The 23,895-nt window shown below is 39.1% G+C and overlaps 2 protein-coding genes across 2 annotated transcripts; one reads left to right on the forward strand and one right to left on the reverse strand.

The window, feature by feature from the left end:
- Nucleotides 1–415: 415 nt before the first annotated feature.
- abcg8 (ATP-binding cassette, sub-family G (WHITE), member 8) lies at nucleotides 416–12,362 on the reverse strand. Its single transcript, XM_042502463.1, has 13 exons — nucleotides 11,963–12,362; nucleotides 10,440–10,541; nucleotides 10,157–10,304; nucleotides 8,919–9,157; nucleotides 8,525–8,657; nucleotides 6,962–7,231; nucleotides 6,474–6,636; nucleotides 5,413–5,514; nucleotides 4,693–4,892; nucleotides 3,246–3,322; nucleotides 2,766–3,033; nucleotides 2,541–2,668; nucleotides 416–2,256 (listed from the first exon to the last, which is right to left on the reverse strand). The coding sequence occupies exons 1-13, from the start codon at nucleotides 12,005–12,007 to the stop codon at nucleotides 2,119–2,121; spliced, it is 2,013 nt and encodes a 670-aa protein (XP_042358397.1). The 5' UTR covers nucleotides 12,008–12,362; the 3' UTR covers nucleotides 416–2,118.
- A 106-nt stretch (nucleotides 12,363–12,468) lies between these two features.
- abcg5 (ATP-binding cassette, sub-family G (WHITE), member 5) lies at nucleotides 12,469–23,887 on the forward strand. Its single transcript, XM_042502652.1, has 14 exons — nucleotides 12,469–12,760; nucleotides 13,041–13,162; nucleotides 13,619–13,755; nucleotides 15,173–15,271; nucleotides 15,803–15,935; nucleotides 16,968–17,107; nucleotides 17,536–17,665; nucleotides 17,837–18,050; nucleotides 18,394–18,599; nucleotides 21,448–21,586; nucleotides 21,688–21,761; nucleotides 22,067–22,178; nucleotides 22,742–22,854; nucleotides 23,205–23,887. The coding sequence occupies exons 1-14, from the start codon at nucleotides 12,591–12,593 to the stop codon at nucleotides 23,387–23,389; spliced, it is 1,974 nt and encodes a 657-aa protein (XP_042358586.1). The 5' UTR covers nucleotides 12,469–12,590; the 3' UTR covers nucleotides 23,390–23,887.
- The last annotated feature ends 8 nt before the right edge of the window (nucleotides 23,888–23,895 follow it).

A 23,895-nucleotide genomic window follows, 5' to 3' on the forward strand; every position in this document is an offset into this window, starting at 1 on the left:
AATTGTGACTGCTTGCTTTTTTAAAAACAGAATTTATTTTTTAGGCTTTGGTTATGTAGTTTTGTGTTTTTATTGGTATTTATTACATATATAATATTTTGATTAGCACTTGGAAACTTTTTTGTTATCTGTGGATGCCATGTACTTTCTACTGCTAATAAAATCTACCTGTGGGTACAAATAAAGTAACCTGAACCTGAACCCTTGTGCGATTACTTTCAATTCTTGAGTAAATTTAATGTAATAAAATGAATTTTGATACATAAGTACAGTAAAAATAAGAAACTTTAAGACTTTTACTGAAGTAATATTATAACAGGTGACTTTAACGTCTACCAAAGTCATTTTCTGGTAAGATATCTGTACTTTTATGGCTTTCAGGTACTTCATCTACCACTGAAAAGTATGCCCCGATTTTTCAAGAAATTGTGTAACATACTGTTACACAGTACTTAAAAAATAAAATACACTCACCTTCCCTTTGTGATTAGACTTTAACTAGCTCTGTGTCTATTTGTTTGTTTTACAACAAAATGTTTCAAAGATTAATAACATGTTTCTTGCAGTCTAACTCTGCCTCTTCTCTCCTCCATCTGCAGCCCTGAACTCTTTATGGTCTCCAGTCGCGGCCTCAGATATTCCTATTTCATGTAACACACGCTGCTCCTGACCCTGACTGAGGCCAGCCTTAGATAACACACACTGGAGAAGATTGTGAGCTAGTTGGTGTCAAAGGGTCAGCTCAGGCAGTGGAGCTTATTTGGGATACAAATTAAGATGCAGGAGTAACAGCAACATGGTCATCTGGACTTGTGTGACTTTTTTTGTAACGTTGTCTGTTAATAAAATTGTGTACAGTCAACATGGAGGGTTTAAATAGTAGGAACATGTTGTTTTTTGGGGGGGCTTTTTAGCTTATTATTATGGTGTTACATGCACTTGATATTCCCTTCATGATTTTACATAAATAAGCCATTAATTATTATGAAACTTCACAGCTATAAGTGACTCCAACATGTGACTGACTGACTGACCAGGCCAAAGTGAAGCAGAAACTATTTAAGACAAAAATAAACAAGCTAAAGTGGAGCAATTTGATTTAATACTTTACTAATTTGGACTCAAACCATGTCAGTTAAATATTTATCGGGCTTTTGCACCAGTGCAAAAACACACAGCTTACATAATCTTCAATCTACGAGGACACAAGTACAAGCTCTTTTTTCTGAGTGTGACTTACTAAATCTCTACTCGGCTTTTTTTTCCAGTGCTCCCTATACTGGCACACACATTGTTAAGCTTAATAACCTTACATATAAAAAAAAAAAGATAAAGCTGTAGGAAAAAAAAGAAGATTGAAAATGGAACAAGCAAAAGCTGCAGATGGATATCTGCCAAAGTGATGCTCTAATCATTTGCCAAGACGGAGAAGAGAGGGAGAAAAAAAAAATTAACTCTGATGTTACTGCAGTGCTCTGCTGCCACCCAGCAGCAGACAGCAGCACTGCAACAAATGTTTCTCCTAAACTTTCTCTTCTCACCCCAAATTTCAATTACACGTGTATTTACACTATTAAGGCAGTGTTCGTTGACATTTTTTTAAATTAATCAAAATAAGAGAAAGTGCCTCACTTTTTAGAATAACTTTATACAACAAGAACGGTGACTTTGAACGCTCAATTGAGGCTGCTAAAAATATTTTTGTCTCACTGTTTTATGATGTGACAAAGCTGTGGTGAAAGTCTGGATTGGTCCAGGCACAAATAGCACTTGGCTGGGTTTGGGAAAGAGTAAGGTTTGGGTTAAAGTAATCACTTGCTTGAACATGAAAGCTTGTGGGAGGTTTCGTGAATCTGGGGTTATTATCTAAACACGATGGGTGTCGGGAGTTATTTCATTAATCATTCATCCATTATTGTGAAAAGAGGAATTCAAAACAGATATTTTACTTTTTCTACTAAATTAAACACTAAAATGAAAATGGAAAGCATGGCTCAGTGTCGAACCAGTCGAACTAGAACGCAAAGTACTTTCTTCTACTGCTGCAGCAGCTGCAAAAAAACAAAACAAAAAACAGACTCGATTCCTGACAGCGTTTGGTGTGATGGTCGAACCTGTTCACCAGTCCTGGCTGGACTTCTGTTTGATGAATTTTAGGGATATGTAATAGAGCGCCATGAAGACCAGAACAACTGCCAACAGGACCAGATAGCATGAGTACAGAGGGTACTGGTTCATGTTCATGGCCTCCACCACCTCAAATACAAACAGAGAGGGTGACAGAGTGAGAAAGATGCTGGTTTGTCCACATGCAGTAATTTGGCTTTAATAGCTGTGTTCATGTATGTACAGTTATTGCAAAATATTGTAGTTTTTTGAAACTTAATACACAGGAGTGAAAACACTAATTCTAATAAAAAGAAAACCGTACTCTTGTACTTTAAAACTTCACGACCACAGCTCTGACTGACAGATGTACAGTGCGGAACTATTTAACATCCATGTATGATTTTGTCTTTGTTTGTGTGTTTTTAACTTACATGTATGCCGTCAACATTAAAGGTGAAGTTTCCAATGGTGACAGGGTACTTGTTGCCCCTGAACTGCACCTGCAGCATGCCCTCAAAACCCCAACGCATAAAGGAGGCGTGAGAGAGCCACGAAGCCACTGTGAAGTCAAAAACAAAAAGGTACAAAACATCACACGATAAATAGTATCTTTCTCTTCCCTGAGCCGTTCTAAAACAATGAATCCATCTCCTTACCAAGCCACATATTCTCCAGGCTGATGACAAAACCTCCGGTCAAGTAGAAGACGGTGAAAAAGGAGTTGCCTGCAAAAGCTGAGGTCTGCAGGGTGGGCAGCGCGGCAGCTACAAACAGGGCCATGGCTCGGCTGCAGTAAACCATCAGCCAAACAAGCAGGAAGTTGAGCAGGAAACGATCAGGAGCTTCATTAAGACCAGCCAGCCAGTAGATGGGCAGGCCGTACACCAAGGTGAACACGCAGTGCTCAGGTAACTCCCCCAGGACCTGAACGTGAAAGAAACATATGTTCAAATACACGGAGCAGAAAAAATGCAGAAAAACATATATTCAGAGATGATTCTTTGCTGGGTTTTTTTTTCACACAGAGACGCTTTCCAACACTACATTACTGCACTGGTACATTACCATTACGTGTGACTCCAGCATGGAGCAACACTGACACCTACTGGAGAGACAGTTTCATCACTGTGCTTTACCTTGGCAAAGAAGTAGGAGGTGACGGAGTACATGCCGTCCTCCAGCTCATGGTAGAGCATGGCTCTCTCTGTGTGACCTGCAGACAACGTGAAGTTAGTCTGATGAGCATTATGACCTCTGACATCAGGCCGCCTTACAGATTGTCATTGTTTTTCAGGTTGTTGCACACTGATATACAGCACAGTAAACATCACAAGTTACAGAGGCTCTGCAGCTACATAAATGCTGTATTTGAAATGTGATCTTGTGTGAATTGAGGTTCAAAAGTTGTTTTCAAAGATTTTCTATATTTAAAGTGCTGGCAGTGTTATAATGTTCAACTCCAAGTCATAAGTGAACTTGGAGTCAGTTTCATAACTTCTGTTGTTGACACTTGACCTAACTTGAACGCGACTCAGTGGCTTGTTGGCGAGACATCCTCTTGTTATCTCTTCAAACTGTTGTGATTTATGATAATATAACTCAAGATCCAAGGACATGGTGTCTAACTCTATCTGCCACATATCTGTCTAATGACTTCTTTATAACTTTTAATAACTTTGCCAACTCTTCTGAGCCATGTAACCTCTGGCTGGCTTGTTTCATTCATTTTTTCTCTCCATTGATTTGATGCACTTCTGCCGACTGTGTTCTAAGACTGCAAATTCAGTGAACACAACTTCACTTAACTTTTAATATTTTCTTTTCTTTTCAGACAAATATGTATAAAGTATTTTTCTGTGCTGCTTGTTTTTGTGTATTTTTTCATCTGTTTCAGATTGCCTGGATACATTATGTTGTGATGCATGTTATAATGCTGACATGCCTCACATCTCTAATAATACATATGGAAAAATACACATACACAAAGAAGATAGAGAATATAGTTTGAAAAAAATTAACACAGCCGAGTCTTCTGCTCCCATTTTTTTCAATCTTGTTCCCCCTGAAGAGAAATCTACAGAACCCGCCTTGTAAAATGTGTTAACAAAAAAAAAAGAAAGTAAAGAAAAAAGAAATTGCACAGCTTAAACTTTTGATATCACACAAATGTTTTGTATTTTTGGGATTTGGGCTGTCTCTAATGATGTGACCAAAACTTATTTTACAGTATACCAGCACACATAATTACCTTTATTCACTGCATAATAAACAGCATTACTCAAAATTGGACAACCGTCACACCTCATTTGGAACTTGAATTGCCTTGTCCCCACACCTTATTAAAGTGTGGCCACAACTTCTTGACTTTGTTTCAGTGCATTACTAAAAGTGACAATGCAATTTCTTTGTCACAGGTGTCAGCTGTAATACATAGAAATCTGCTTCTGCTGTGCATCAAAAAGATGCTGCATACAGTTAGAATAAATTCAAACTTCATAAACTGCTTGACTGTTTTGCAGACTGAGTTTGACTCTTCCCCTCCTAAACTGCTGTAATAATAATAAATATTTAATAACTACTCACATTTTGCTATGACGTCCAGCACCACAGCGAATGGCGTGAGGGCTCCGATCATGTAGAGAAGGGCCACTGTGTCCTGAATGGACAGGCGCTCTGCTCCTGCCCCGTAGTAGAGACAACCGACCAGCAGTGACATGAGGAGGGCCTCGAAGCCGTGAACCAGTAAGGTGACCAGGTCCCTGTAGTCATTATACATGTGACGCCTAAGGAGAATAAAGGAGGGAGGTTGATAAACACACAGAAATGATTTGTTTGTGAAGCTGATCTTCGGTATATTTATTGCCACAAAAACTGATAAACTAACAGCTGGCAGCAGTTTACCACCAACCTGAGACAGCTGTAACACCTGAACAACATCTGCTGCCACTGAGAGTCTGTGAAAACTATTTTGCACTCTGCACCGACGCTGACATGGTTGGTCAAAAGTAACAGATAAATGACTGAAAAGGGATGCAAACAGACCAAATCTACCAATAAAAGATCAAAGAGAACTGAACTGAATTCCAGGATCAATGTCTACATAAATCATTATACCAATATCCGCTTTTATATCAATAATTGTATCAACATCCACTTAAAAATCAGTGCATATGAACACATTTTCAACATGATAGGTGGTGTCGATGAAGGGGTAATTGAACACATCTGAGAGGGTTGTGGGGGCAAAATGAACAAAATAATCGAGAACCAGAGCTGAAATACAGCCATGTGAGCTGTTCTTACCTGATGAGGATCGTAAATTGGTGCAGTCTGCCAGGCAGTCTGTTTCTTTGCTCGGAAATGGTGATAACTTCCTCTCCTTTGACTTTTTTCAGCTGCTGAGGACTGCAGGCGAGAAAAAAGTGGATCAGGTTGTTAGCACACTGGAACCAGTTTGAAAGAGTTAACCCCCTACTGACTGTTTCTGACTGTCAAAGCAACCCAAAAATGTCCAGTAACTGCTCAGGTAGGACACTGATAGTAATGTTATGGGAATGTTTTGAACATAGTTTTCTTTGAAAAAAAATTGCAGATTCAAGGTAAGCTATGTTATGTCATCGTGGAAGGAAGGCAATAAGCTGTTAAATACATTAGAAATTGTAAGACAAGATATGTTGAAACAAGAGAAAGGTTGAGGAAAAATATGTGTGTGAAAATGTGACAAAAAAAACCAGCTGAAAACCGCATAGTCCAGACACTTCTTAGTATACAATCTGGAAAAAAGGGCCAAAAATATCATAATGTAGCATGTCGCAAAAAAAAACAAAAAAATGTCATACTATAGTATGCTGAAAAATGCCAAAATATGATATGTCCAAAAAACAGCTGAAAGCCATATAAAATAGCATGTTGGGATACGTCATAGTATAGAATGTTGAAAAAAGATCCAAAAACATCATCATATAGCATGTCGAAAAAATAATGCAAAATATGTGTTGAAAGATGTCAAAATATGACATGTCAAAAAAAAAGCTGAAAACCACATAGTATAACGTGTGAATACCCATCATAGTGTAGAATGTTGAAAAAATGTCCAAAAATGCCATACCACGATATGTGGGGAAAAATCTAAATATGACATGTATGGATAAAGAATGAAGATCTCTGTTAGAACAAAACTTCGCATTATTAAAATAGCTGAGAGCTTTTAATACAGTATGTAGATCTGCTTGTCTGATTCTTGCTTAGTTGATTTTCTTCATCCAGCTATTGTAGAAGATTTTTGGATGTGCGTACCCTTCACCCTGAATGTATAGAAAAAGGTAAGTTGAAGAAAAGAGGCCAAACCTAACACACGGTGCTACCTTTCAGTTTGTGTTGTCGGTGTTGTGTTGGCCCCAGATAGTTTCCACATGTGATCGTCTGTATCTCGAACCTTTTCCATGAATTGCTCAGCCAGAACTCTGGACCGCTCCAAACACTCAGCTTCTTGCTCCGGACTGCGCCGGTCTATACTGATCAGATCAACTGGACACGGACACAGACACACACACACACGCACACACACACACACACACACACACACACAGACACACACACAGACACACACACAGACACACACACAGACACACACACAGACACACACACACAGACAAACAAAATGAGTCTTGAAAAAAAAAACGGTGCTGATGTCGATAAGATTTTTGACAATTTTAAAGCTGTTTTTGAAAACCTTGTACATTAGTGGCACAATTCTTGAGTGACAGTGATAACAACTTTCAGATATTGTTGGTCGCTTGAAAAAAGCACCACTTAATGTTAATTTAACAGCTTTCTAAACACACACACTTACCATAGAAGTCTGAGGGGTTGCAGTATCGCGGACAGGGGTATCCCAGGGCAGTGAAGTAAGGCACCATGTCACGAGCAGCGCCGCAGTAAACGGCTGAACCCGAAGAAAGGAGGACGACGAGGTCAAAGAGCTGGAAGATATCTGAGCGAGGCTGGTGGACCGACAGCAAGACCAGACGGTTTCCCCGGGCGAGGCGGGACAGTGTGATCACTAAATTGTGGGCTGTGAAGCTGTCCAAACCTGATGTGGGCTCGTCAAGGATCAAAATACCTGGAATGTAAAAACATCTTTGGTCATTTACTGGTAGTTAGGGGCTTGCGACAAATCAATACAGAATAATCCAGAGAGGTACAACAAGAAATCTGTTGGGATTGAATATTTTTATAACCAACTTGTAAAACTAATGGATAAAAAAAAACATGACATGGCATCACTGTCACATACTGAGCAGTACAATTTGCTCAGTTTTGACAATTTTCTAAAATTCTTATCCCTCAAACTGGTTTTTAAATGCCTTTAAAACTTAGCACCGGATATTTTATGTAGCTTATCTGCAGGAACACCAGGGGCACAGCAGGTGGCAAATGTCAAATCACACCTCATTAGACCTCCTTGGGGCAGTCAGCTTTTTCTATGAGAGGGTTCAAAATGTGGAACACGCTACCAGCTGAAATAAAATGAACACGACATAAAGATTTTTAACAAAAGTTTGGCTGAAGCAAAATGTGAGATGTGAGCATTTTTAACTATCTTATGTCATATAGTTGAGTGTTGTAAGTGCATTTAACCTTGATATGTGTCTTTTTTGTGTTGTTATTCTTTGTAATCTTGATATAAACATTTACCCTTTTCTCTTCTTTGGGGATAATTGTTATTCTCTGCACGTTATTGTACGTAACGTTAATACCTTGGGTTTTTTTCTTACTTTTCTTTTACTCAAAGCCTAACTAGGGACAGGAGTTGGAAACTAGCAATAGCTATAACCCCTATATGTGAAACGTCTGTTACTACAGCTTGTTTGTAACAGGCTGAAGTTGTACTATGTTGATTTACATAGTCCCTATCAAATGAACTATATAAATAAAAAAATAAAATCTTATCAGGATAGTTTAGATGAATAATCCTGCTCTTTAAAAGTCAAGACAGGTGGAAGGGTGAAGGTTAAAAATTAAAATTAAAGGAGCAGTGTGTAGGATTGAGTAGCATCTAATGCTGAGATTGCATCCACCTGAAAACCCTCATCCCTCTCTTCTGAATCATGTAGAAGAAACTACAAAGGCCCTCATGTAAAAAAGTGAATGGCCCCCTCTAGAGTCAGTATTTGGTTTGTCCCTTCAGAGCTACTGTAGAAACATTGCAGTGCAACATGGCAAGCTCCTTGGAAGAGCACTGGAGAGGCTCCAGCTCCCCGCAACCCTGAATAACATAAGCAGTTATTGATAATAAATTAATTACTAAATATTCCACTTCTGCCAATCAAATCCCCTGATTCCATACTGGTACCTGAAGAGGAAAAATCAAGAGTTTAAGTGGTTATCTGTCTGATTTTTTTTTTTTTCTCACCAGGGTTCCAGAGAAGTTGGACCGCTATACTGACTCTCCTCCTCTCCCCTCCAGAAACTCCCCTCACGTAGTCGTTTCCCACTCTGGTGTGAGCACACTGTCGCAGCCGCAGCTCTGCGATGACATCATCCACCTGCAACACAAAACACTTTGTCAAATGAAACTAACAACATCTTTCACAACACACTGAAAGTGGATCATTTATCATTCACTGTTTCACTTTACTACAGTTCAAGGAAAAAGAAACGGACAGTGCCATTGATCTAAATGCAGATTCTAAGCAGAGTGTGACATCTAAAGTATGAAATCAGTGTTGGTATCACAAGGTGTCTTCATGTCCTTATGCTGTTTGGATATAATTTGATTCCTGTTTGTCCATCGAGTTCATTCTCACCCTCTGGTCCCTCTCAGCTTGTGTGAAGTGGGTGGGGAGCCTCAGTTTGGCGACAAAAACGAGAGTTTCACGGACAGTGAGGTGAGGAAGAAGGCGGTCATCTTGGCGGACATGAGCGATGCTCTTCTTCACCAGCTGGGGCGTGTTGGGCTTTCCGTTAATCAGAACTTGACCGGACGTCATTGTACCGCCCTCATCGCGACATGTTATTATATCCAGCAAAGATGTTTTACCGCAACCTGGGAGAAGAGTAATACGTATTTTAGGAAAAAGTGAGGCATCAAAGCAAAGCAAAACTGAAGTCAAAATAAGAAAAGTAGTGAGTTTAATGTGACATGTAATACATATAGTACATGAGATTCTTTCCTACAATTCTTTCCAATAATAAATGTCTGTGAAAGGCAGGTGGAACAAATTACATCCTCCATGGAGGCCACTATATTTATTACCTTGATTAGAAACACCAAAAAGGGCAGGTCTATTATTTATTTATTTACTATTTTAGAAGGTTTAATATCATTGTGTAGCTTCCCAGTAGAGTTCCTCATGTACTTGAATCAAAACATTTAAATTTTGGTCCAAGTACGAGTGTTTTAGCAAAATGCAAGCCGTTCTAAAAATGTCTTTCCATGTGATCTAAAGGAGGTTTCTGCATGATGACGCTGCTACATATAAAAACTAAGCCTGCCTGGAGTGCCTCTTTGTGACTGAGCCATGCCCTCTTCGAGAATTGCGTGTTATCTCTCTTCCAAATTAGCTTTATTGCTCTAACCCCTTACCCAACACGAAAGCTAAACAATGTGCTGCTGTGGATGGCACGCTAGTTTGGATCTGAAAGTCACACAGTAGCACAAACAAACTGATCAAGGCAGCAACAGATCAGCAACTCCCATGTTCTGTGAGGTAAAATTCCAGCTTTTCTCAAAGGAGTCTGGTAGCTTCAAAAAGAGCAATATGATGTTCTCAGTTCCCCATCCCCTTCTCCAAAGAGGGAGCATGCAGACCCCCATCTACTCTAGGTAATACACTGACTGTGGATGTGTACCTCATACAACCCCACTTAAGAAGATCCAAATTACTCTATTCAGTTGTTGTTATTTTTATTACTATTATTATTATCTTATTTTTATTACCAAACCTATGTCACCACTTTTTGCTAAGTGCCGAGTGGAGTGGGCGTCTCAATTTAGAAAATGCAGAGAGTCAGCCTCTAAAAGCTGTGTGTGTGTTTCTTTCACCTGAGCTGCCAATGACAGCCAGCATCTGCCCGCTGTGGACTCGGAGGCTGAGCTTGTTGATGGCTGTCTGCTTGTTTCCTTTAATCTCCCACGGCAACTTGAACTCTGACAACTTCTCATACCACGGGATCTGAGCTGCTGTGTCTACCTGGGAACACACAAACACACACATTCACACAATAAGCACATATACAGCACAGACATGCACACATATATAAGAGGTTAAACTGTTTCTATCTAAGGATAACTGCATATAAGTGCGGAGCAACTGCCTGACAATTACCTCGTAGTGCAGGTTGTTGACCTCCAGTTCGTTGCACCCTCCACTGTAGGTGAAGTAGAGGCTGCTGTCCTCTTCAGACGAGAACAACTCTGTGTCTTGACGCTTTAACAGAGAAGCAGACAGGTCAACAAGTTTCACTGAGGCCAGGACTCATTACATTTCTTTTATCTGCACCTGTATCGGCTCTTAAGGACGAACTGCAATAAAGTCTGTGAATGTAAAGATCAGTTAGAGAGTGATAAAGTGAGTGACACATCTCAGTCTTGTTTTGCACGTCACGAAGTTGCTAAATGTTTGAATAACTGCTGCATTTTTGCTTGCATGCCCACTGTGTGAAAATCTGCTGAGTGCACTGTCCTGAAATTTACAGTGCTGCTGTGGTATCTGCACATTTTACATCACAGTAAATCAGCTAGTTTATTGGACAGTTTTATGATGAGTTTTACGATCATTTATTCAATGATCAATATATGCGTGCATAAAATGTTTGAACTTGTGTGCACCTGTGTGTATGTTTGTGTGAACCTGCTTGTGTGTTTGCTCTTGCAAATAGTTGCCTGAGATCATTTGTGGGTGCACAGTCCATTTGAAAACAAGCCTTATCATCATTATGTAATCTTGAAATATCGCGAATGAAATACAAACACTGATTGAAAACGTGATTTAAAATGCAGCACATGCTCACACCAAATTCACAGCACACACTGTGCATTATATTACATGTTACATCGTAAATACTTTAAGTAAAATGGCTGATATTGCTCCTGCGGAAGTGAATTCTTTGAAACCATACATCATTTCATCTGACATGATTATTGTTCTGATCTTTTAAAATGAACCCTCCTCGTCTAGTCAAGCAATGTTTCACAAAGGGACACCATATTATTGCAGAGACAAATAGATAATGAACACTTAAAAAGTTGGCAAAAGTCTTTTACAAAATCAAAGAATTGTTGAAACAAAAAATGGAAAACAGAAATGTAAACTCGAACATAGTGACCTGAAGCTACATATTTAATCTGCAAATTAAATAACGGAAAAATATAACTTGTGGATTCTTAAAATTAGAAACGGCATAATAAATGAAAATACTAAAATTCACTTTTTAAGAATGCAAAGTAAAAACTATTCAAATTAATTCAGATTTTAATATTGCATGTTTTATAGACAATAGATAAATGCATTTAGTATCTAACATTGTAACAACAAATATTAAAGCATTTTTTTTCTTTGTTTTTTAAGGTGAGGTCAAATATAAACTTTTTTCTCTTCAAACGAGGGTCCTATGTTAAAGGGAAGTAATTAATAAAACTGGACTCCTTTGACCAACCTCCCCTTAATACAATCGATAAAATAATCAGTGTTTAGTGTGTTGCTGCTCTCAAGGAATATAGCTCAGTGGTTGGTGGGGATGAAATTCATCAACAAAAAGTTTAGATATAGTTCTGATTAAACCAAAGTATGTCAATATATTATCAGAGAAGCTTAAAAACAATTATTTGTGATCTCATGTAAAAACTGACCTGTGAGGAGCTGTTTGTATGATTGAGGCTGGTGTCTGTATCCATGATGACGCAAGATGCTGGTTGATGTTTGCAGGGTCAAGAGGTCAACGCCCCCCTTTTTCTTCTTCTGTTCCACTCTTTTTCTCTCTACGGGTATCTGCCTTGTTTGTCTCCTGTTGTTCCCCAGTTCTCCGTTTCCTCTCACTGTTGGAAAGTTTGACTCGAGTCCAGCTGAAGATCTCCTCGTCTCAGCTCACGAGCCTTTTCTCTCAATGCGTCCAAGTTCATGTCACGTCAGTTCATCGTCTGCTCCGTGTCATGGCTTTTCTGGTCACCCAGCGCAAAATCTGAGGACTGAAGCGACACAGCCAGCCAGTCAATCTACTCAGTCAGCATGAGGTTTTTTTTGTCTTTTTTATACAGCTCCAGATCAAAGTTCTCTGAGATAACGCAGCGTTCACTGTGTGTTTATGGTTCCTGAGAGACACCACTGCTGCTCCGAGCAGGGAACAAGTGTGGGCCTGCGAGAAGACTCAAATTGAAAGCTTCACATGCTGTTTAGGAGCCATGTGGATATGAACAAACTGATCTGAGACGGGTTTGACTCACGGTTGTTGTCTGGAGTAGCAGCAGACTGTCCAGAGACATGAACAAATTTTATTCGATGCAGGCGGTGGAGCCGGAGAATGGGACCAAATCTAAAGAGTCCTTCAAGTTTGTGTCGGAGGTGAAGAGAGATGTGTGGAGGGATGGCGGAGAGGGGCGATCAGAGCCCTCCTGTTGTCTGAGTGTCAGCAAGATCTCCTACACAGTCAGGTAAAAGCTGCACACACAAAGATAACTGAGGATGACTGACAGAAACAGACTCTGAAAAGTAAAAGATAATGTTTTATTATTATGCATACGAGTTTGGGTCAAATAAATAGAATTTTATATGATCTCAATTTTTAATGAAATAGCAGAAAAAATAAATGTCATGAGTAATGCATTGGAACTTGCAACTTTTGTTTATGTAGTGTAAAAAACACAACATACTGCTAATTTTTTGCATGCTTACATGCTTTCAAATCAAATGATTATCATGTGTGTGTTCCAGTGAGCGTGTGGGTCCGTGGTGGGACTTACCCTCCTACAGGAAGCGATGGACTCGTCAGATCCTCAATGATGTCTCCTTCCACGTGGACAGTGGGCAGATCATGGGCATATTGGGCAATTCAGGTTCGCACTTAACTCAGTCAAAAGGAAGGTGTTAAAAATCAACAAAGATTTAGGGTAATGAAAATAATTCCAGTACTCTTGAAGGTATACAATGAGATCATTTTTAAAGCAAATGCATCTGAGCATTTCTGAGTGATTCAGTTATAAGAAAGTGTGACATCTTGAATACAAGGTATTTATTTATTTATACAAGGTATGTTTTGCTGAAGGATGTAAATAAAGTCAATGTGACATCACCTTTTCTTCAGGTTGAAGGGCAAATCAACTGTTAATTAACTTGATTGAGAGATTGGGGAAATGTCCTCCTGCAGCAAACAGGGGTTTAAAGGCTTGGAAAATCCTTCTGTCGGACAATCTAAAATCTGGATCTTCAACGGGGGGTCCTATATTTTTGTCTTTGAACTAAGAGGCCCTTGTGTTGTGCGTGTGTATGTGTGTGTACTTTGCATTGTAAAGGCTCGGGGAAGACCACACTGCTGGATGCCATCTCGGGTAGGATTGGAAACTGCGGTACGCTGCAGGGTGACGTCTTCGTTAACGGCATGAAACTGAAGAGAGAAGAGTATCAGGACTGCTTCTCCTACGTACTGCAGGTCATACACAGACAAACATATAAACACCAAAAAAAAAAAAAATATATGCAGAGGTCAACACAAGACGTACTGCAGTATGTAAAACGTGTGGGTCAAAAATTACAGATGGAGACACAATCATTTCCAACAAACTTTTTTCAACAAATAAATACAAATTTTATAAAGCAACACATTTTGTAAATGTAATATATTATTACTCTGTTGTTAAAATGGCTTTACATTTGGTGAAGAGTGCTGTAAACTTGTTATTCAGGACTTGAAACTCAAACTTTGGGACTTGATTGCAAAGATTTGTGTCATACTTGTAACTTGCAAAACAATAACTTGGTGCCACTTCTCATACACATGCACATTTAACTTTGTCCTAGTTCCCATCACACACAGACAGGAGGTTAAACTTTGCCCTACAGTATCACATATGAGTGGCTACATGCAAACAGCTTGTATGCATTTGAGTTGTCTGTTGTTAACCACCACAAATACCAACCACAAACTCAATGAGTACACGCCATTTTACAAAAACTCCTGAAAAGGTTGCCCTGGCCTCTAGATGAAATTAACTCAAGGCCCTCGCTGGCCTCCTCATACACTTAATCTCTCAATGAGAGGTGCTCAAGTGTATCCAAAGCCTGAATTAAAAACGCTGGCTTAAAACTGGCCTTGCTTCCTTTCAAATCATCTCCCTCTTCTAGCTGATAGCACACCCCCTCTGCTCTCTAAGCCTCGTCATTAACTTCCCCTGCTAAGCTGTAGATGAGGAGGTGATATGAGCTGCTGATATTAAAGTCATTCAGATGAAAGACTGAGGAGAAGTGGGATTGGGAGGCGCCATGTGTTAATTGAGGCAGGCAGTAGGTTCAAGCCATGAATGTGTGTTTATATATATGTATGTATGTGTGTGTGTGTGTGTGTGTGTGTGTGTCTGGGCCAGAAGTATGTTCCAGTCAATATATATGAACCTACAAATATTCACTACACTTTATGTGTCCTACATGGATGCAGACTCAGTATGCAGGGATGTCCAGCAAAGACACCGCACATAAATACTCTGAAATCTACACTTTTGTGTTGCTAAGCGTGTGCAGCATGAATTTACCACAAATTTCATGCAAGACACAACTTTCAAGATCTACTGTAGTTAGTTTACTTATGAACACAGAAGAAGATGGAGGTAATCGTACCATTTTTACTGTTGGTGGGGATACTGGCAGTTGTGTTCTGCATCGTCTTAACCTTTCCTCAGTGTAAACCCTTAGTCTTGTTACTCATCTCTCTAGTAAGCATAAAAAAAGAAGAAAAATTTTGCAACATATCCACAATAATAATGAAAGACCCATGAGATATTTTTTTCTGCCAGCATATCTTGTTTCTTGCTATTTCTTTTTATTTTTAACGTTTTCTTTGTCTTCCTTTCCAGAGTGATAACTTATTAAGTTATCTGACAGTGGAGGAGACTTTGACCTACACAGCTCAGCTAGCCCTGCGGAAACACTCGGCCGAAGCCATCAAGAAGAAGGTGACTTTTGAGAGCCTCTTCTGCTTGGCCCACTCTACCAGTTTTCTATAGATGAAACTTGGCACTTCTCCCAGTTAGAAAAAATACAAAAAGACAAACGGAGAACAAGAGGGGATGATTCATACGCACTTGTGGCGATGCCAAGAAAAATTCCCAAGTAATGTTTTTTATTTTATAAAAGGAAAAGGTTACCCCAAAATCAAAAATACATTTTTTTTCTCTTGACTGTTAACGCAATTTATTAATATAGATTGTTTTGTTGTGAGTTACTGAATGTTGGAGATATCAGTTGTAGCGATGTCTGCTTTTATTTGGACTGATCCTTACCACGTTGTGATTTGAGGTAAATGTAAACCTCATATCCCTGTCCCTCACTCAGAAATATTCCAAAGAGCAGTAACGAGCAAAAATATTCCTAATACTAAGCAGCTAGTGAAAACATAGTTTATATAACGGTGGGCTCTCTCAGCTGACTTGTTATTAGTACTAATCCTCTTTTCACCTGATCCTTGACCTCTGGCTCCTGTGTAGGTGTCGGCGGTGATGGCTGAGCTGAGTCTGACTCATGTGGCCCACAGTGTTATCGGAGGCCGTGTTTTCCCAGGGATCTCTGGGGGCGAGAGGAGGAGGGTCTCAATCGCCAGCCAGCTACTTCAGGACCCAAGTAAGCACCATCTGCAGCTGGGAAATATGAGTTTTATCTCTGTGTATCACAAACTTCCAAAGGGGTGCTATTGCTGCAAATTTAAAATCATGATGATAAGGTGAATCGAGGTAAAAGCCATTATCCCTTAAATTCTTAATCAAATGAGAAGATGTGGAGTAGATAAACTGAAGCATTAGAGGTGATTTTTTTAAAGCTCTGAAACACATGGGAGAAGAATTATACAAAATGGGCTGTGGCACAATATCAGAAAAATGTCCCTAATGCTTTCACACTCTGTTTAGTAAGTTATTGCATATAGCACATGATATTTCATGCACATGATGCAACAGGACTGGAGGCAGGACTGCGCTCTCCTAAGAAGAGAAGAAAGTTCACCAAAAGACCTATCTCTCCACGAAGAGTTTTTAGAAGTCCACACTGAAAAACAAAGGGATCTAAGCAAGAAAGGAGTAAGGAAAGGACAGAGAAAGGGACAGAGGAGAGATGGAGAAGAGTAATGAAAGACTGGGTTATCACACCACGAAGGGAATGAGCAGAGACCCACCTCTGTGTGTGTGTGTGTGTGTGTGTCTGCACTCATCCCAGGTGTAGTTTATCAGGTCTGCAGTCCTCCAGGGATGATGAAGGGTCTCAGTCCTCATTCAGGATTAGACTGGCCATGGACACACACACACACAGTCACACAGAGTAATAAGGAGTTCCCATTCGCTGCCTCTCCAATCAACCAGGAAATGAATTAATCTCACAATTAAAGCATCTGCTAATTCCACTCTGCTTTCATAAAGCAAAGAGGCAATCTTTTAATTGTCCTAATTAGAGTAATTAACTAAAAAAAAAAAAGAACTCACTTATCTTCACAAGTAAAGTTGGCCCCGCTGAGAGTCCTGCATTAACAAAAAGTACATTTAAAAGTTTCTAACTTAAACGAAGAAAAAAGTTATTGTCCTGACTATCTCTTGTTCTCAGTGCTTTAATGTTGCGACAAATTTGCGCGAGGTTGATGATGTCACTGGGATGATGTCATTGCAGGGGTGATCCTATTGGATGAGCCAACCACCGGGCTGGACAGCATGACCGCCAATCAGATTGTGGTGCTGCTGGCAGAGCTGGCCAGGAGGAACCGTATCGTCATAGTAACTATCCACCAACCACGCTCCGAGCTCTTCAGGGTGAGTTTTGAGAAATTTGTAAGAAAAATACAGAGTTACTAATAGACTGAAACTTTGTTAATGGGATAGTGTCACAATTTTAAGTCTATTTTAAAACAATAATTATATCCCCATATGTACATCGAAACATTTTTTTTTGTTTATGTTCTTAAAAGGTGCTGTATGTAACTCTGGAGAAAGATAGTTGATTGTTGGGTCTCTCAGGTCTTCACATACTATAGCTTTAGGTTGGTAGTTGGACCGAACCACCAACCCAAAGCGTCAGTATCGGACGACCTGGGAGTTACATACATCCCCTGAAAACGCAAAAAACACCATTTTCTACCAAGACAGAAGATCATATGTTACAGATCAGCTGAAGGGAATTTGTTTATGAAATTAAACAATGTGTTGGTGTTTGTCCCTGAGTGTGTTTGTGTGTGTCCCAGGTGTTCAGCAGGATAGCTATAATGAGTTGTGGAGAGCTGGTGTTCTGTGGGCAGCCAGAAGAGATGGTGGACTTCTTCAGTCAATGTGGATATGAGTGTCCAGAGTACTGCAACCCCTTTGACATCTATGGTAACTTTATGCTGTGATTCTGTACCATATATTTACACTATAGTCTAGTTTAAAACAGAAACAAATAAAGACTACGGAAATCTTGAAAATATACATTCTCTGAAAAATATACAGTGTGTGTTTGTGTGATTGGACATTAAAATATATTTACCTTTCTTTGATGTCGAACAGTTGACTTCACATCAGTGGACACACGCAATAGCGAGAGGGAAGCGGCCACCCTCAGTCGCATGCATGAGATCACATCATCCTATCAGAGGTCTGCCATCTACCAGAACATGCTGGGAAAAATGGAGCAGAGCCTGCAGCGGACAGACAAGCCAGTCATCCCCTTTAAGAGCAAAGAGTCACCCAGCGGTGCAGCAAAACTGGAAGTTCTGCTCAGGTGAGTGCTGAGTGAGTCTCCAGCCATCTTCTGTCTCTAGAAAACATCTGCAAAGGCAAAACTTGATTACTGTATACTACAAAAAGGATTAGATTTAAATTCTTGAAGCAGATTCGTCCATCTTATTCCCTTCTTGAACCCAAAAAACATTTCTGTTTATCTTTTCTGCACCTTGTTGCAGCCAAAAAGTTTTTCTTGTAGGTCTGACTTTGTTCCTGTGATCCTACTCATAACTGCTTTGTGTTTGCTCTCTGTCTGAATAACTTATCTCTTACTTTACTGTCTCCCTCATGTAAACCGTTGTGTGTGTTTACTTGTATTTCCATGTGTATTGTGTGCGCAGGCGAACAGTCAGAAACCTGTCCAGAGACCGGATGGGTGTCCTGATGCGTTTGTCGCAGAACCTGATCTATGGTCTCTTCGTGGCCTTCTTCGTGATGCATTTAGACAACGATGTCAGCAAGGGTGCTGTGCAGGACCGCATTGGCATCATCTATCAGAGTATTGGTGCTTCGCCCTACACTGGCATGCTGAACGCTGTGGCTCTCTGTGAGTTCCACCAACACCACACATCTGTACCTAGAGGGGGGAAAATACATTTTAGACTTCCAACAGTTTGAATTGAAAATGACACATTTATTGTACTTCACTGCGAAATTACAAGCAGCACTCAATCGTATACTGTACATATTCGAGTAAAGAGGTATAAGACTTAAAAAAAAAGGAAATTAAAATTATTAGAAACTGTGTCTGAGACAATAACCTGTAAACTGTAATTTTATTTTTTACAGAGAGCGCCTTATCCAAAAACTAAACTAAAACATTACTATGAAGAAGCTCTGTGCTGTACTCGTATGACAATTAACCTGCCCTTTATTTTCTTAATAAAATAAAATAAAACATCAGAAAATAGTGAAACACGCCCTGTGCACAATCCCGAGTACTCTTCAAATGACATTTTCCCCGGCCAACAGTCCCAAAATCCAAAGCTATTCAGTTTATTTTCATGGATGACTAAGACAAGCATTCAATTCTCAAATTTAAGAGGCATGAAACCTGCAAATGTTTGGTTTTTTTTGGTTTAAAAAAAAATATATATCAAATTAATTTTTAACAATATTATCAAAATATTTTTATGCATCGACTAACTGATTTTTGTTGCAGGTCTATATGACACCACTCTTGGTTCTCAGTTTTGCAATTTAATTATTAACATGTTTTAAAAAGACGAAATATAAATCAAGCTCTGTGTTTCAGAACTTACATAATGCATGGGTGACATTATATTCCATCTAACTGCAAGAGTCTGATAACATCATCCAATAAATATCTACCTGAGGCAGATACGATGACTTCAGGGAAATTCTATAGTGCGTGTGGTCTATCACCTGAATAAAAGTGATGTACTATCTTTGTTGAACAGCATGTTTGAAACGACTTTATCTCAGCTGTGTAAGCTCGCTTATCTCCTGTTCAGTAGGTGAAAGGGGTCTGCTGTCTGCAGTATTTTTGTTCCCTTCAGCAGGAACGTGTTGAGTCTAGCCTGGATATTTTGCTTCATGAAAGTGCCTGAAGAGACTTCATGTACTTTCAGCATAGGTCAGAGTAAAAGATTAAGTGATGAGTTGTAACTGAAGTGTCAGTGTTAAAGACTAAAGCTGAAGTTGGATATCATTATGAAATTGGCAACTCTTTCTCTTGGAATAGCTTTAAAATCGGGAGTTTTGGCATAAAGTTACATATGTGTAACCTTTTGTTTTTTGCTTAATGTGGGTTAATTTCATTGTTATTGAGGTACTGTAGTTTGTATTTGCAGTTTTTAACTTCCTACAGGGGAAGAACGACCTTTACTCCATTTAAAGCTCAATGAACCAAGTGCCTTTTTACCCACAGACCTACAGTACCTACACTATCTATATTATCTGTTTCCATGTGTATTTGTCTCTCTTTTCTCTCTGTGTTGAACAAGTTAATGGTTAGTATTTATAGCAGCGGCTGTGACTTCAGGTAACCTCAAATATTGAAAAACAAACAAAACACATATTTTAATCTGAAAAGCACTTCGTCCCTAAGTCTGAAAAGTGCTATATGAGAAATAAAATAAAATAAAATCAGGTAAAATAAAAAGTAATGTAATTGTAAGTAAAGTAATGTAATGTTGTTTGTAATTTAGTATTTTTGCAGCTAAGATAAAAAAACATATTGTAAGATAGTTGAATCAATCTTAAAAGGTTTAGGCATTACATAATAAGGCTTTAGTAAATTTATCTTAACATTAATTTCACACATACAGTGTATTTTAAAGTGTACATAGACACATTTTTTGTTTTAATTTGTCATTATGAAGTTAATGTTGATTACACAGTGTAATAGCTATAAAATAATGTGTTCAGACTGGTTCCCTAAAAGCCTTAGTTTCAGTGACGAGAGAATGAAATCAATATTTACGGCACAAAGGAGGTGCATCAACCACTGTGCAACCAAAATAGAAATAAAATAATGCTTTGGTTTCCCTGGTAGCTATCCCCAGTTAAAGAGTATCAACATAAAGTCTTTGCACTTATCATCCTCGGTAGCGGAAATGGCAGACAGTGGAACAACTGAAGTAACTATGGAAAAATAAAATTCAGTGTGTCTTGTGTTTTTGGTAGTTGCTCGGCTCTGAGGAAAACTAAAGAGATCTAGTTGTCTCTGTGTCAATGCTAAGGGGAGAAAAAGTTGTGTTTCCACTCCATGATATAGACAGTCAGCAGTGAGGGATATTGACTGGATGGGGATATTATCTCTCCACTGTCTTTTTAGTTATCAGCTGAGTCTGAAATCGTAGCTGTAGGGCTCTGGCTGTCACAGATACTGAGGATAAGAGATGTGATAAAACACTGCGCTGAGCAGTGGTCACACTAAAGTTAAGAGGTAATCAAAAGGACTCTGTAAGCACCCAAACAGTCAGAGGTAGTGACCTTGAATTTCATAGATAAAGACTGATAAGGTTTACAGGTGACAGGTTTACTGAGTTGTCTGGGTGACGGAATAAAACTGAGACGGTCTGTGAATCTGGAAGATGGGCTGCCAAGTCATCGTCAGCCAAGATATCAAGACATATCAGTAACCTGGCGTCTGGAAAAAGAGGAGTGGTTTCATCGAAGGGATAGATTCACAAGCATTATTCTTTTTTAATAATGTGTCTCCCGTCAAAATCAAGGTTATACAATAGGATTGCTCCATCACTGTTTTAAGTATTAAATAGTAATCCTGTAATCCTCTATATAACCCTACTTTGCCCTAATTCCATCTATAATGGGTGATTTCTTCCAGTTTCAAACATTTTTCTTCACTGAAGTAATGTAACAATGTCATGTGCATTCAGTATCTGCACTCTTTCTGTTTTTCTCAATAGTCCCAGCGTTGCGAGCCATCAGTGATCAGGAGAGTCAGGATGGTCTGTACAGTAAATGGCAAATGTTTTTGGCCTACATCTTCCACATCCTGCCCTTCAGCATCCTCAGTGTTTTCATCTTCACCTCATTTCTATACTGGTGGGTAGTACATGTGTGTGTGTTTACTACGGGGCATCATACAGTGTGTGATTTTTTTTGGGGGGGTACTCATATGTGGATGTTGCCCCTGTTCCTCTCAGGACGGTGGGGATGCACCCGGACAGCATGCGCTTCCTGTGTTACTCTGCTGTAGTGCTGGTGCCACATATTACAGGTGAGTTATAGGGGGAAAATTATATTTTTGGACAAGAACCCTTACACAGTTCAACTCCCAAACACATGTTTATGGTCATCGTTTTTTTTTCTTTAAAGCAAAACATTATCAAGACATGCTCATGTCATGTCGTATAACTTTGAAAAACTGACATTTTGACAGGAATAAACTCTATATATTTAGTGTTTTAGAAACATCAGTTTACAGTGTCAACCCTACAAAGATGTTTACACCTTTAATGTACTATTACGACTTTTTATGGCTTTTATTCATCCGTATTAGTATTTATTTTTTCTTGTCTTAAGGTGAGTTGCTGACTGTGGTGCTATTAGGAGTGGTCCATGACCCAAACATGGTCAACACTGGAGTGGCTCTGCTCAATATCGCAGGGATCTTGGTGGGATCTGGCTTCCTAAGGTGAGGCACCAAATATGTTTTTAATTTCATTTTAAGGTTTTATTCAGTTTTTAACCTTGATTTTTATCTATTATTAGTATTATTCCTATTAATATTCTTTTTCTTAGATATTTTTATACCTCTTACCAATTTTTATTTGTCTCTTGTTTTTATATATATTTCATTTTTTTTCTTGCTTTTATTTGTATTATTTTAGCTTTTAAATCTATATAATTTTCTACATGCTTATTTTTTTCTGTACTTTATCTAGTTTCTTATACTTATGTTGTTTCACTCTGTGTTATTGCTGTTATAGCTTTATCATAGCTTTTAAATCTATTTTATTAAACTTTCATCATTTGTTTTCTCACATGCATTAGGCTCAAATTATTTTTGTCTTTCGTGTTGTTTTTACGGTCTACGCTTGTATTGTCTCATTCAGCTTGTCAATCATCTGTGAAGTCCTTTAAACCGCAGTATCCTGTAACTTTATGCCAAGCCCATGGTCCAGGTCTTCAGTGAAAAAAAAGATATTAGACTTAAGATATCAATAACACACCTTCCTCTCCTCTTCCTGTCAACAGAAGCACCCAGCAGATGCCGCCGGTCTTCCAGTGGCTCAGCTATCTGACCTTCCAGAAGTACAGCTGTGAGCTGCTCATAGTCACCGAATTCCACGGTCTCAACTTCACATGCAGTAAGTTGTTTTTACCATGGGACCATCATCTGTGTCCACCTACCATAAGGATGAAAAAGGACCCGTAACTATGAAAGTTTAACTCAAAGCAGCTTGTATTTACAGTTCACATACAGTATCTGTCCAAGCATGAGTAGTACTTTAAAAAAAAAGTGTAAACACTATTTTTGTGAGTGTTTGATGTTGGAAAAGTTAAATAAGTTAGCCTTGACATCATTACCAGAAAATGACACTGGGAATATGTATGTATGTAATGACGTCAATATTCAAGGACGCTCGTTGGCTGTTTTGGAAACTGATAACCAGCTAAATTGTTAACTCTTTCTCTGTGGTGTTCTGTGTTGTTGCAGATAATCCCAAACCTTTGCCAGGATCCTGTATAATCACTCAGGGCAATCAGATCATTGATGAGGGCTATCCTGGCGCTCTGTCCAGATACACACTAGACTTCGTTCTCCTCTACTCCTTCCTCCCTGCTCTCCTGCTGCTGGGCATGATCAGCTTCAAGATTAGAGACAAGCTTGTACGTCACTAAAACCACAGACACACATTTGTACGAGAATCTTCTGCTTAAACAAACGGAGCTCTGTTGGGAAGATGTAAAACAGGTTTGGAAAATAGATTTACAGCATGATGTTAGTCTGAAGATGATAAGTACTGAAGTGCTGTATGTGCTATGTTTGCACCAGTTTCACCAACAGTCAAAAACATTCCTGTATGAGTACTCACCTTAAAGCTTTACAAAGTAAGTATTATTAAACTGAGAGCAATGGTGCAAGCACAAAGAGCTGCTGGACTTTTTCTCATAAAAATTTCAGGGAAGGATGCAAGGTGTACAGAACAGCAGGGTTAATCTGTGTTCCCATTGACATTAAACCACCTGAAATGACAGCCAGTAACTGAGTGGTCCTACTATTGAAAAGCACTGCTAAACAACCTGCTGCTTTAACACTGACTGGGCTCAAATAACTGCAGAAGCAGCACAGATTTAACCTTAAGTCTTGTACAGTTTAAACAGGAAGTGTATGACTAGACCAAATA

This window comes from Plectropomus leopardus, chromosome 15 (assembly GCF_008729295.1).
Source record: "Plectropomus leopardus isolate mb chromosome 15, YSFRI_Pleo_2.0, whole genome shotgun sequence".
Classification (NCBI taxonomy): Eukaryota; Metazoa; Chordata; class Actinopteri; order Perciformes; family Serranidae; genus Plectropomus; species Plectropomus leopardus.